General features: G+C 45.0%; 2 protein-coding genes and 1 long non-coding RNA gene across 5 annotated transcripts in view; 1 reads left to right on the forward strand and 2 right to left on the reverse strand.

The window, feature by feature from the left end:
- Window positions 1-447: 447 nt before the first annotated feature.
- RPL7 (ribosomal protein L7) lies at window positions 448-3,799 on the reverse strand. Of its 2 annotated transcripts, none has more exons than XM_063816398.1 (7): window positions 3,676-3,799; window positions 2,498-2,606; window positions 2,048-2,214; window positions 1,581-1,718; window positions 1,360-1,469; window positions 851-1,060; window positions 448-512 (listed from the first exon to the last, which is right to left on the reverse strand). In XM_063816398.1, the coding sequence occupies exons 2-6, from the start codon at window positions 2,498-2,500 to the stop codon at window positions 852-854; spliced, it is 627 nt and encodes a 208-aa protein (XP_063672468.1). In that variant the 5' UTR covers window positions 2,501-2,606; window positions 3,676-3,799; the 3' UTR covers window positions 448-512; window position 851. The 2 variants fall into 2 exon arrangements, with proteins under 2 accessions (XP_063672468.1, XP_519807.6); XM_519807.9 differs by having other exon boundaries at window positions 3,409-3,730.
- Window positions 3,800-4,411: 612 nt separating this feature from the next.
- RDH10 (retinol dehydrogenase 10) overlaps window positions 4,412-14,529 on the forward strand; it is a 30,342-nt gene continuing 20,224 nt past the window's right edge. The window contains exons 1-2 of one of the 2 annotated variants that reach the window (XM_528167.9): window positions 4,412-5,388; window positions 7,006-7,241. In XM_528167.9, the coding sequence (XP_528167.2) occupies window positions 5,100-5,388; window positions 7,006-7,241 (525 nt within the window). In that variant the 5' untranslated portion in view covers window positions 4,412-5,099. The remainder of the gene's footprint in view (window positions 5,389-7,005; window positions 7,242-14,529) is intronic. The other variant, XM_016959570.4, reaches the window with a different exon arrangement.
- Window positions 10,208-14,529, reverse strand: part of LOC107976340 (uncharacterized) — a 69,696-nt gene continuing 65,374 nt past the window's right edge. Inside the window, exon 6 of the long non-coding RNA XR_010159276.1 lies at window positions 10,208-10,288. This is a non-coding gene — a long non-coding RNA (uncharacterized LOC107976340). The remainder of the gene's footprint in view (window positions 10,289-14,529) is intronic.

A 14,529-nucleotide genomic window follows, 5' to 3' on the forward strand; every position in this document is an offset into this window, starting at 1 on the left:
AGTAACTCACGTAAGTATGGCAAAAGATGCAAAACAAGAACACAAAAATGGAATGCAAAAGGAAAACAACACATTTACATGGCAGTTTATAAACAAGCGAAGGCCCGAGAAATAAATTTTAGCAACTAAATTCAATTTTTTCCATAAACCAAAGTTGGATTACCTTACCGACAAATCATGTACAAATGCTTGTGAAACAGGCTTTCTTAGAATAAACCCATTTCGAATCACTCAGCACAGTTAAAAAACAAAAAATTAAAATCTTTTGTAGAGAAAAGCCTTTTAAAAACCCAAGAGATGTCTTTCACACAGACTCCACCCTGATTTTGCATGAAATGGGCTGTTGATTTGGCTTAATTTTATCACACACCAGACTTGCCACAGTAGTTAAGGGAAGACAGAGGCAGGCTAACAACAACAACAAAAAATCACAAATACAACAATATATTTCAATTTGAGAGCAAGTACTGTTTATTAACCAACCAGCTTAGAAAAATAATCATGGTAGACACCTGAAAGGAAAAAAGAAAACCATTAGAAAACACTTTAGGCAGCTAACAATTAACATAAACTAGGCAGTTATAAAGTAATGATTGAGTTTACATTTTTAAGACCACCCAATTTCCATCTTTAAAGACTCCCCAAAACAGGCTTTTCCTTTCCTCCAGAAAGGTCCTCAAAAGCAGTAAACAAACCAACTGTAATCATTAAGATAGTTGACCCCCACTCCCCACAAAAGCACTGATTAAAATTCAAACCCCCATCAATATTTAATGGGAAAAGTATTCAAGATTACCACCACTTATACTCTTAACATTAACTCAACCTTTCTCAGGATGAGGTCTCTCACCTTAGTTCATTCTTCTAATAAGCCTGTTGATCTGGTCCTCCCTGTTGCCAGCATCTCCACCTTCTACAAAATGGGTGGTCTTTTTCTTCATTCCACCTCGTGGAGAAGACAATTTGAAGGGCCACAGGAAGTTATTTGCCTCTTTGAAGCGTTTTCCAACAGTATAGATCTCATGAATCAAATCCTCCATGCAGATGATGCCGTATTTACCTAAATATTTTAAGGTTATTTAAGATTATTAAAGTTGCAAAAAGTTTTGAAATAATTATTCAAAATCTTTTTGAATAGGCTGTGAGATAAAAACATAACCAGGAATAAACAAGGTAAATGCATGGCTTTACAAAGATAAGGTTCAAGCTAATGAAACCATGTCTTACGTTTTCTTTTAAGCTAAATCAAGAATCATAGGGAACACATGAAGATTCACAATAGTGAGAAATGTACGGCCACAAGAGGGTGAGAAATTATCGCATGGTCTAATACCAAATTTTCCCCCAAATAGAACCTACCAAGAGATCGAGCAATCAAAGCGTTATCTGTCAAAGCAATTCGCTTCTTATTGATTTTGCCATAACCACGCTTGTAGATTAGTTCATTTACTGACTTCAGATTGGGGTACCTGAAGTGAAAAAGCAAACAAAAATAAGGTGACCACTGTTAAAACATCTAAAATTCATGTTGCTACATAACCAATTTATCAAATAGAAATCAAAGGAGAAAAGAGACTTACCCCCATGCAATATATGGCTCTACAATCCTCAGCATGTTAATCGAAGCCTTGTTGAGCTTTACAAAGGTTCCATTGAAGATTTGACGAAGGCGAAGAAGCTGCAACACCTTTCGAACCTTTGGGCTCACTCCATTGATACTGTGGTGAAAACAGACCAGAAATGCATTTGCCTTTCATCGAAATTTTTATTAATACTAACCATTATAGTTTTGAATATCGAATCCTACCTAAACAGATAGGAATCCTCTCATGTTACACACTGAATTTCTGTATTCTATTAAGAGAAGGGATAGGAGCTTGGGGAACATGGCTCGCAACTAAACCATTAGTGATCAGCACCCTCCTTGTTCTAGCTTCCCCTAAAATATTGTTCCTCCAGTGTTTCAGAATCAGGGCTCCCAGAAGTAATGTGAAGTTTTTTTTTTTTTTTTCCCTTTCAAACCCGAATGCAGTAAAACTGAACTTACCCTCTGATTCTGATGACAAACGCCAATTTGGGTTCTGCAGGTACATAGAAGTTGCCAGCTTTTCTTGCCATCCTCGCCATTCGAATTTCAGTTCTGTACATCTGCCTATATTCCTTGTGATAGTGCTTTGCTTTTTCATAGATAAGCTTCCTCCTTGCCTTTCGAAGCTGAAAACCAATAATCAGTTATTCATAATTTTTAGCTCAATCACAATTAGCAATGCCAATTATTAAAAAGAAAACTAAAACACGTTTCCTTTAAATCTTTTCTTGCCACAGTATGCAATTACATCCCCCACCAAAAAACCCCACTACCTTCAGATTGTAACATTAGGGAGCTAAGCAATTACTCAGTACGGTTAGGAAGTAAATCTTGCCAAGAACATTCACCTCATCCTCAATCCCAATAAGGCGCCTCCTTATGTGCTAGTGCCTCAAAAAGTTTACTTACCATCTTTTGGGCAAACTTCTTTCTCAGGCGCTTGATCTTCAGCTCTGCGAAATTCCTTCGCTTTTTCTTAAGGGTTTCTGGCACAGCAGGAACCTCCTTCTTCTTCTCTCTAACGTTAATAAACAAAAATGTTATCAATAGCTCAAAAAGCTCACAGCGCTGAATTACTCCCGTACTGAGCAGTGTTGTTTACCAGAAATGCTGTCACTGACTTTAGTCACTAGTAACTTTACTTGTTCTGGCATGCTACAGTGTACGATGCATATTTTAGCTCCATGTCAATAACCTTTAACACCATGTTGCCTAAAACGCAATCACAAATATGACAATAGCAATACGTTTTTCCCTATTTCAACCAAGAGGCCCGGCCTCCGACGACTAATTAAAAAACAAAAACAAAAAAAACACACCAACACCCGAATAACAAAATGTACTAGCTGAAAGACTACTGCAAGGCACTGACCCCGAGACTTTAAACGCAAAAATTAAAAAATAAAAATAAAAAAAAAAACAAGCCACCACCACTCTGGTTCAATCAGGATCCACATGTTGAAAGCAAAGGCCTGGCGGCAGGTCGGCCTGTACCAAGCACCAGCCAAGGACGAACACAATGCTGAGGTTCTGCGCCTCCCCCGAAAGACCCTCTACCGAGGACTGGGCCGTCAGCCAACCGACGGGTTCCACACACATTCCAACCCAACATCTCGTTCCCGGGATCTCCAAAACCTCCGTCCTAAGACCGCCCGCATCCCAACCCCAGCCTCGGGTCCCCACTGGTGTCACAAAGCGTCACAATGAAGCAGGGAGGTGGGCAAAGGTGCAAGCTACGGCCAGAGAGAGAAAAAGTGGCACAAAAAGTATCTGGCTCTGGAGATGGAGAAGGATTCTCAAGAGGACCAGAAGCAACTCACTCTACACCCTCCATGGTTCCAGCCGGAAAAAGAGGAAGTTGGCGCATGCGTACTGTCCACTTAAAGACTTCGCGAGAGAAGCCCCACGACTCATAGGTGTCTTAGAATAAGCCGGAAAAGAATCCAGAACTAAAAAGCCGCCTTGCAGACGCAAAGAACTCCCTGATTTAGCCTCTTTCAACAAACTTTCGGGTAAAACTTGTTTGAAGAAAATATATGCATTTGATTAGACTTTTTAATCAATTCAAGAGCAAAGAGTGCTGACACCTTGGCAACTCCGGGTCCTAATCCCCAGGCTGCGCTGACAGGATTAGGCTCCGTTCCTCCCCATAATGTTCCCAGGACGAGCCTCATGGGGACGAACTACAAATCCCAGCATGCACCAGTCTTCGCCCGCCCGGCGGGAGGGCAACGGGTGACCAGGACCGCAGGCAAGCACCGCGGCGACGGTTCCAGCCAGGAAAATGAGAGCCTCTTGGGCCACGTTCCAAACGGCTAGCTGCAATTCGAAGTCACTTTTGGCCGCCCTCCCGGCTCCCTGCCGCGGTAGTCGCAGACTACACCCCTTTCGCCGCTCCGCGAGGTCCTTGTCGTCGCTCCAGCCCACAGGGCTGTCTTCCGCAGCGCCTGATCGCAGGCGGGGCGGTCTGGAGTGCTCTGGCTTACGAAAAGTGGCTAGCCAGGGACCAGTGGGGACCGGACGGCCGGAGGAGGATGGCCGGGGCTCTGCTGACTGCCGAGCTCGGCAGGCGGAGGCCAGGACACCCCACGGGAGGGGGCGTGAGCTGCGAAGGGAGGTGCGAGGAGGGCTGAGGTTGCGGCCACGGCCGTGTGAGAGGGGCTACCCCGCTCGGCTCCGCGGACGGCTGGCGGGCTGGGGGCTGGGCCGGGGGCGGGGTGCGCCCGGGGGCGGGGAGGCCGGGCGGAGGGAGGGCCGATGCCGAGGCTGGCGCGGGCTCTTCCCGGTCGCGGGGTTATATAGCGCGGAGCGTGGAGCCCGCTCAGAGCCGGCCCGGAGCGCTCTGACTTGCAAGCGGGCTACGCTGCGGAGCCCAGTGCCCGAGTGACAGCCGCGGAGAGTGCAGGGCCGGGGAACGCGAGCCCTCAGGGGCATCTGCAAGGCGTTGGGCAGCGCTTGCCTGCGCCGTGCGAGTTTCCCCTTCCCGGCGCTCCGCCGCCCCGCACCCCACTCTCCCACCCTCTCGCAACTTGGGTCGAGTTGACAACTCCCGCGGCAGCCTGCTGGCCCGTGCCGCCTCCGCTGCGCACCCCTCCCCCGGGGTGAGAGGGAGCCGGCGCGCCGGTTCCGGGGACGCTCGGGCGGCAGCAGCTTGGCCATGAGGGCAGTTCGAGTCGTCTAACTCGCGGCTGTCACCGCCACTGCAGCGGAGCCGGCCGGCCGGGCGCTGCGGGACGGGCGGGCGGCTGCCGGCAGGAGGCGCCGAGCCGGGTGACTGCCGCGGCGGGCACAGTCCGGGGCCACAGCGCCGAGCCCGGGCGGGAGTGGCCCCGCGCAGGCAGGGAGCGGCGCCGCGCACTCCAACCCGGCGGGCACCTCGGGGGCGGGCGCGGGGCGCAGCCTTCTCGTCCCGGCCTCTGTGACAAGCGCCCCGGAGCCGGGAGCCCGATTGCCGGGCTCGGGGTGGGCGCGGACGCAGGCACTGGGCTCGTGCGGGGCCCCGGGCGTCGCGATGAACATCGTGGTGGAGTTCTTCGTGGTTACTTTCAAAGTGCTCTGGGCGTTCGTGCTGGCCGCGGCGCGCTGGCTGGTGCGGCCCAAGGAGAAGAGCGTGGCGGGCCAGGTGTGCCTCATCACCGGCGCCGGCAGCGGCCTGGGCCGCCTCTTCGCGCTGGAGTTCGCCCGGCGTCGGGCGCTGCTGGTGCTGTGGGACATCAACACGCAAAGCAACGAGGAGACGGCTGGCATGGTGCGCCACATCTACCGCGACCTGGAGGCGGCCGACGCCGCCGCGCTGCAAGGTAACCTGGACCCGCGCGGGAGCATTGTTGGGTCAAGCCTCTTTCCACCCCGCGCCCTACCACGGCAGGCCCCAAATCCCGCTGCCTGGTCAGCCCCGCTGTGGAGGAAAGGAACACCCCACCGGTCTTTCGGGAGACGAGTGGAATTCGCTCCCTGATAAAGGAACGCGATCACTTCTGTATTACCAGGGAGAAGGTGCCCTGTCCTCGCGGAGGTTCGGTCTCTGGGGACCACGCGGGGGGCGGGGGAGGGTTTCCTAAGCCCTCCGGGGTAGGGAAGGCGGAGGGAACTTGTTACCACAGGTTTGGATCCCAAAGAAATGTCTTGCTCCGACTTACAAGCGGCGCGATGGGAAACTGAAGCGTCTTTGGGAAGTTGTTCTGACTAGACTGAAGAAGTGTCTGTCTTACTGTGGTCTGAACCCCTTAGACGAGGGCAGTATTGACGGTTTCATTATAAGTTTAGCCTGAGGAACATAATTACATTGTTTCGCCAGCGATAAGTGCTTTAGTTACATTCCCTGAGCGTGATTGAAAGACGCCTTGCTTCCTAAGAGAAAGCTCTTGGAGGATTTAGGCTTCGTTGTAAATTTCTTCCATGTTTTTGGTCACCCCAGAAAATCTGCATTTCTGAATACTTATTAACTAACCTGAATCTGAGATTTTTTTTTTTTAAGCCAAAGCAAAGTCCATAACCAACCATAAATATTGGTTCAGGAAATTTGATAATGGCTGTTGGTTTTTAACAAAATTTTTCATTTTTAGGGAAAACATTTACCTGTACGGAGAAAATTGACTTGGGCACTTCTCCCCTGTATTGATAATTTATCATCAAACTTATTGATACCTGCGTTTTTAATTTAAGGGTGAAAATGTACCATTTTCATTGGTGGTATGGAGGTGTAGCAAATACAGATTTTTGTGCTCCCTGCCGAAACCTAAAAGATAAGGGTATTCATTTTCCAGGATACCGATTTTGGTTTTTAAATTGTCAAGTTCTTATGCGGTAAAATTGCATATTTACCTGTAACTTGATTTGTGAGAGTACTTCTTAGAGGAGTCAGCTAGCCCAGTTAGAACAAGCCAGTGATCCCTATTTCTTCATTAAAAATTGTGGATTCATTTCTTGGCTTTGGATGAATTCAGATTATTAATTGCAGTTTTGATTTGTGAGCCTTGAAGTGAGTTTCCATTTTGAGGGTTCTCATACTAAAGACTAAGAGCTGTTTCTCTTGGGCCACTGTTTCCCCAAAAAAAGAGGAGTGTGTAGTGTGTGTGTGTTGTTCTCTGAGCTCTGGGCTGAGATCAGTTCTTTGCAGGTGTCTTTAGCTCCAGCAAGCTGATCCCATGTGGTCTACTTGTATTGGGCTTGTCACAATTACATGACTTTCCCCTAAGCAAAGTTATCCAGTAAATTGCTGTAATTCCCAAAGACTTCATGGGAGGAAGGCAGCTGTAAAGCTCAGTCGTTGGCAAGCCTTGCAGCGTTAGAAATTTGAAGCTCACTGTAGTATTTTTGTTTTGTGTGATCTTTGTCCTACTGATCGCCATGTGACTCACTTTCTGCACTTCCTTCTCTTTTGCATGTTTTCTCCTCATCTGGACTTCTGAGGACAGCTGGGAATGGTGAGGAAGAAATTCTGCCCCACTGTAACTTGCAGGTTTTTACCTACACCTGTGATGTGGGGAAGAGGGAGAACGTCTACCTGACGGCTGAAAGAGTCCGCAAGGAGGTTGGCGAAGTCTCAGTCCTGGTCAATAATGCTGGTGTGGTCTCTGGGCATCACCTTCTGGAATGTCCTGATGAGCTCATTGAGAGAACCATGATGGTCAATTGCCATGCACACTTCTGGGTAAATATAAACATCCTTGTTTTCTTTGCTGGGCCCTCCTCAATGAGAAGGTTGGGAAGGGGAGAGACTTCGGTGCCAGCCTGAAAGCAACCTGTACTCTTTCGCCACAAGGTCTCCTTAGCTCTTCCCTATGGTAAACTGCAGTGTATGCTGGTTACTGTTAGTCGTTTTGTCCCCGCCCACCCCCCCCCCGCCACCCCCCCCGCCACCCCCCCCCCGCCACCCCCCCGCCACCCCCCCCCCCGCCACCCCTAACTCAGTATTTTTGAGAGGGCAGAGGATTGAACATTTTGAACTAGTTTGAAAGATTGCCATAAAAATAACACAAAGGAGCGTAAAACCCTGGGTTTGTTTATTTTACTTTCTGTTGAGTTTATAAAACATTGGTTGTTCTTATGAATTTCTAAAGTCAGGATTTAGGCTTCCAAATTACTGCTCAGCCACATTTTGGAAAGTGCCAAAGATTCTGAAATCAACATTTGTGGTCTGTTGGGAGTGCCCAGGCCACCCTGGCAGTCACTTCGCATCTCCTGACCATCCACTGGGTCCAGGGCATCTTCCTGTTGCAGGACGCTTCGGGACTCTCTCGGGTTAGACAGTGCCTCGCAAATATCACCCTAATAGGACCCTAGAGAGGGAAGCGAGGTGGTGAAACCTGGTAAGCTGGGGATTTAAACAATGTCCGCTTCTAACCATTAAACAATGTCATGATCTACGGAGGGGAGCAGGGCCTTCTGCTGCTCTAGGGGCAAAAGTAACCCCAGTTTTTCATCTCAACTTGTCTTCAGTAAAGGTAGGTGTGACTCTGTCCCCTATAACTGCACACTGCTGACCCACTTTATGCTCTTTTTCCTCACAGTATTTTCCCTTTCCTTTTGTAGACAGATACGATTCAATAAAGAAGGAGTAAAGAAATAGGATTCTACTTTTTTTTTCCATAGGCGGATTAGCCTTCTAATAGAACACAACAAAGAACTGTTTCTCCTAAATAGGTCACATTAAACCTCATTAATTTTTTAGCAACTGCTTAAAAACTTAATCTGGCTTTAAAAGTACTTATTCAAATGTTGCACCTCAAGCATCAGACCTTTTCTCTGCTCTTGGAGGAAGCTTATTTTAATGTTTTATTTTTAAATATGAACTTTATTTATTTATTTATTTTTCGAGATGGAGTCTCAGTCTGTCACCCAGGCTGAATGCAGTGGTGCGATCTTGGCTCACTGCAACCTCTGCCTCCCAAGTTCAAGCAATTTTCCTGCCTCAGCCTCTTGAGTAGCTGGGACTACAGGCACATGCTGCCACACCTGGCTAATTTTTTGTATTTTAGTAGAGATGGGGTTTCATGGTGTTGCCCAGGCTGGTTGCGAACTCCTGAGCTCAGGCAGTCCACCCACCTCAGCCCCCAAAGTGCTGGCGTGAGCCACCGCACCTGGCCTGTTTATTTATTTTGAGATGGAATTTTGGTCTTGTTGCCCAGGCTGGAGTACAATGGCGTGATCTCAGCTCACTGCAACCTCCACCTCCCGGGTTCAAGCAGTTCTCCTGTCTCAGTCTCCCGAGTAGCTGGGATTGCAGGCATGCACCACCACGCCTGGCTAATTTTGTATTTTTAGTAGAGGCGGGGTTTCACCATGTTGATCAGGCTGGTCTCGAACTCCTGACCTCAGGTGATCCGCCCGCCTCAGTGTCCCAAAGTGCTGGGGTTACAGGTGTAAGCCACTGCACCCGGCCAACATGAACTTTATTTAATTCATTTACAAACCTCTAGAAATGAATATATAAATGACCTGAGCTTATATATGTTTTAAACAAGGAAATCACCAAATACAGTTTGGGCAACTTCAGCTTGCCTGTAGGTGTGTGTTGTGTTCAGTGGGGGTGGGGAACTGAATTAAAGTCCTTGCTGTGGCTGGGTCCCCAGGAACAGGCAGCAGGTGTCAAAGGGGTGGTTAGATGAATAAAAGGCAGTCCAACCAAATAAACTTGACATAGAATTTATCAAGAATCTTGTGTGTTTATGACTAATCCTGAGTAAAATAACTGCCATTTGAAATAAAAGACATACATAAGTGGGAGGCGAAGTGTCATTTTCATATTTGAAGAATGGTAAAGATGAAGCTGCCATAAAAACTGCAGTTGATTTAAGTCAGCCCTAAACAGTTACAGCACTATCAGTAGGTTCATTATGAACCGCAGATACTGACTGGGATTGTTTTCTCCCGTAACCTTTGACTAAGATGATGCAAGACTACATAACTGTAAACTTTTACCTACACCAGGTATTCTAAAGTTTAGCCATCTTGCCTACTTTGTCTGCATGATTATTTTGCTTAATTGTAAAATTTTAAGTGTAATCAGGTTTTTAAGAAACCCCATACAATCTGCAGTTAAATACTTACAACAAGAAACCAGCTCCAGGAAGACATCTGATAAAATGAATGCTAATTTAGTGTGTGTAAAGCACAGAAAATTCATAGCCTTAGCTTTGAAAATGCACATAAATTGATATACTGTCTTTCTAATATTAGGCTACTTTTTAACATAAGGAGGAAGTCAAATCAAATCTCTAAATAGAAAAATTATTCTGGACCTGAATCTGTATACCAGGGAGGAGCATAGCACCTTCCTAGAGTCATCACTGTGCTTTGAGATGTTGCTTAACCACACAATTTAAGGAGTTCTTGGAAGCCTTGATGGTAATGACGTCACTTTGTATTAAAATATGGGAGGCTCCTGAATTCTCCAGCTGTTTTTCCCCTAAGCATCTAAACTTAAGAATTTATTTTCAATATTGAGTCAGAAAATTGGTTTTAGAGTTGGAATTTCTGACTTCTTGCTGAAATTTACAAATCTTTTGAGAAGTTTTGATTCAGCAACCAAAATTTAAAGGAAAATTCAGTATAGATTTTACAGTGAATTTTTAACAGGGGTTAAGGAGTGTCACAAGAGCCACCTGAATTCAGCTTCCCTTCCAGTAGTCCTCTTATGCGAAGCGTTGGTGGCAACTTTTCAAAGATGTGTTGACGTTGGCATGTGCTGTTTTCCTTCTAGAAAAAATAATGAGTGTGTCTTTTTACTGTATCTGGGTATGGAAAAGAAGTTACCCCATACATTTTTAAAAGTCCATCAGCTGAGCAAAGAACTGTTCAGTCATTTGCACAGATCATCCTGAACCAGACATTTAAGTAACCGTTAATATCTGTTTTCAGCAGTTAATACAGTTAATACCTGTATTTCAACAAGTAGTATGTTGATCCTGACTCAGAGCCGAAGTGAGTGAAATAGAAAACCATGTGGACTTCCACTGAAAAGCTGTGGGCACTCCCAAACCAGTCCGCATGCTATTCCCCCTACCTGAAACACCCTCTTCCTCCATTCCACGTGTCTTTTAAGGTGTAGCTCAAGTTTCAATATAACCTTTCCTTCCCACTGCAGCACTTCTGGCATTTTTGGATATTAGAGTTGCAAGAATCCAGAGACCTTCTTGTTCAACCCTTTGTTTTCCAGTGAAGTAGGGGTTAAATGACTCATCTAAGGTTTTTCTTTTCTTTCCATTAATCTCTCACAGCATTTGTTATCATTCTCCCAAAGTAGATGGCAAGCTGTCTGAAGGCAGTTTATTATATACATCTTTCATTTCCTTTGCCTGGAACAAAACTCTATTCTTAAGTCACTCAATAAATATTTGATAATAATAGGCTTAAATATTTAGAAGATAACCTATTCAGAGAATACATGGGTCTATGTTCTGAAGTTTTAAAAGGTAAGCATTATGGGCTGGGCACGGTGGCTCACACCTGTAATCCCAGCACTTTGGAAGGCCAAGGCAGGCGGATCACTTGATGTCAGGAGTTCGAGACCAGCCTGGTCAACATGGAGAAACCCTGTCTCTACTAAAAATACAAAAAAAGTAGCCAGCCGTGGTGGTGCTAGCCTGTAATCCCAGCTACTCAGGAGGCTGAGGCAGGAGAATTGTTTGAACCCGGGAGGCCGAAGTTGCAGTGAGCAGACATGGCGCCACTGCACTCCAGCCTGGGTGACAGAACAATACTCCATCTCAAGAAAGAAAAAGGTGAGCATTATGTTGGACTAAAGCTGTGTAAGACCATTATTGCAAACCAGGGCTGTCTCACCCTTGTTATCACTCATATTTTCTTTTGCTTTCCTACGTAACTTTCCATTCTCCCTGTCCCACATGTGTTCTGATTTTTACTATTTTGTGTTAGAACTCTGCTCATTGGTGTGAGGCTAGTGACTTGCTAAGGCTGGTGTTGGTATGCCAGTTTGAATGAAGCTCACAATGAATGTGTAACAGCCATTCATATTTACCAATGATCAGTCCTCAAAAAGAGGACCCCCTTAGCAATTCTTTCCTTCCCTCTTAACCATGTACCATTTCTGTACCCTTTGGAAGCCTTTCCTCAGCCTGGCCTAATTCTGTACAGCCTTCCAGTCTGCTGTGACACTTCATCTTCCAATGTTGTTCCATCACCAGTAGCTCTCCTAGGAACCTTCTCCTGGTCCCCAGTCAAGACTTAGTGATAGATTTGGGTTAGGTTCTAGTCAGCATAATCTACTGTGAAACACCCAGTACAAGACCATGGAAAATGAATGCACTATCATGCACTTTAACACTAGCATAGAAATTATTCATGTGGGCTGTTTGTATCTGGGTGAGATGTAAAAACTTGAAAGATACCTCTCTTGGGCGGGGTGCAGTGACTCAAGCCTGTAATCCCAACACTTTGGGAGGCCGAGGAGGGTGGATTGCTTGAACCCAGGAGTTCAAGACCAGCGTTGGCAACATGGCGAAACCCTGTCTCTACCAAAATACAAAAATTAGCTGGGCGTGGTGGCACGTGCCTGTTGTCCCAGCTCCTCAGGAGGCTGAGGCAGGAGGCTGGCTTGAGCCCAGGGGTTGTAGACTGCAATGAGCTGAGATCGCAACACTGCACTCCAGCTTGGGTGACGAGAGCCAGACTCTGTCTCAAAAAAAGGAAAAGAAAAATATCTCTCTGTATTCTACTTTGAAATATGGAAAGTTGGTCTCCATGCAAACCCATGTTTTCCTCAAAGTACTAACATTGCTTTACTTGTTATTTTTTAAGAGAAGTAGAACCTTAGCTTGCTATTTCTAAAAGCCAAAGTTTATCTGTAGATCCTTTTTAACTGAAGAGCTGCATTTGGCCTTTATACGTGAGCAGCAAATTGATCCCTGATTAACCAAAAGGGGGAAGCAAAAGCATTTAACTCCAGGCCTTTTATATTCTGAAGAATTTTTGCATGGTAAAGGACTAAATCTGTCAAATAGCTAGTAGGTAATTTACTTCTATTGATATGGTAGTCAGACAAGATAATTGGTAGTTAATTAATAGACCACTTAACTTAAAAGGTTTCACAGTTTTAAAATACTAATTACTGAATTAAGCATTTATCTATATCCAAATGTCTAAAGTCTATTTAGTTAAAATCTATCCAGGAAAAGTAAAAGCCCACCAGCTAGATCTGAGTAATGTAGCACTTAAAGACATTAGTGCTGCAGTTGTACCTAATATCTCATGAATGGTCCCTAATCATTAATGTTTAGGTTCTTATGTGATTTACTGGTTTTTAATCTCACATACTGCATTCCTGTGTTCTCTGGTTACAGAAACTAGTTTTGTTCAAGGTTTCTTACATTTAGAATTTCAAAAATCATTTCTAAAGTATTCATAAAAATATTTGGCCAGTATTTCTTTCTCCTTACCATAATAACTGTAAGACTAATTAGTTTATAGAGAATATTGATTTCCTATCTTAAGATAGCTACTAAACACTTGGAATTCATGGCCTATTTTTAGAAGTCTCCAGTAGAACTGGTTTCTGTTATTAAATATATGTCATATGTATAAAAATGTTTGAACTTTAGAAGTACTTTCAATGTCTTAAACAGAGTTGTAAATTGACCTGGGGTCAATTTTATCTTATTCTTGTAGTCACAGTTGAAAACTGAGTAAAACATCTCTTTTGATAGGAACTGCTTGGTACCTGGGACTGAATACCTATATACACCAAATAGGATCACATGCTCATTGAACTTTGAGTTTCTGTATTTGATACATTACATGCTGGGCCCAAATCTGTTGCTACTAGAAATCAAAATCTATGACATGATAAAATATCACTTTACATAGCTGGTGTGAATAGGGAACCAGACGCTGCATCAGATAAAAAGTTCTCCAACATCTTCAATATGTTCTAATCTGTGTCTGTTTTTCTCAGTTGTTTAAAAAATACTGCTAAATAACCAATGTCATAATTTCTAACCTAAATGAAAAAAACAGCAATGCTCCCCTCATTGCCAAATCCAGTGTGCAGCTTCGCCTTTCTACAGAATGTGACCCTCTTGACCGTCTCCTTGAAACTCAAGTGCTTTAGCTTCCATGATAAGCCCACTTTGTCGTGCTTCTCTGTCTGCCTTCAACTACCTTGACTGCGCCACACATTCTCTTAAAGCAGCATGTCACAAAACTGAACAAACTCCTCTTTGCTCCTTCTTGCATTCCCTGGTCACCAGGCTTAGAAACATCAGCATTATCTTCACCTCTCCAGCCTGCATACATTCATGGGTCCCCAAATCCTGACTATTTGCTTGTGCCCCTGTGCTTTGATTGATCGCCCCTTTCCTTTCCTACTTCATCCTGTGTGCCTCCATCACCTCTTGCCTGGACTCTTGAAAGTGCCTCTGATCTTCTTTTCCTGTATTCGCTTTTGGCTTTCCAACCTAGGGTCATCTAAGCAGCCTTGAGTTTGTTATCTGCCTGCTTAAAACGCTTGTATGACCATATTGCTCACAGCGTGAAGTCCAGGCTCATTAGCATGGCATCCTGGGCCTTCCAAAGCTGATTTCCACCTGCTTTTCCAGGTCAGCACCTATTTATCCCCTCATCTACTGTAAACTTCAGATGGGCTGCACTCCTCACTGTGCCTGGAGAGAGCCTTGCACACACTTATGCTTCACACAAGAGCCTCTGCTTGGCTGTTCTGCCATTTGAGTCCTGTTTTACTTGAAGACAACAGAAGTTGAATAGTTCAGAAAAAAATCTGTCACTATTCCTGAGAAAGAAAAACAAGTTCAAAATATTTTCATGTTCACTTAATAATATCTTTATATGTTAAGATGGCAGTCCCTGTAAAATAGTCATGAAATTCTTGGCTCAAGGAATGGCCCTTTCTTGTTTGATCATGGAGTGAGTTGTGCTATTTATCTCAATTCCTGGAAGGAAGCAAAGTTGGTATTTGTTCTTTT

Source organism: Pan troglodytes, chromosome 7, assembly GCF_028858775.2.
Source record: "Pan troglodytes isolate AG18354 chromosome 7, NHGRI_mPanTro3-v2.0_pri, whole genome shotgun sequence".
In the NCBI taxonomy this organism is placed as follows: domain Eukaryota; kingdom Metazoa; phylum Chordata; class Mammalia; order Primates; family Hominidae; genus Pan; species Pan troglodytes.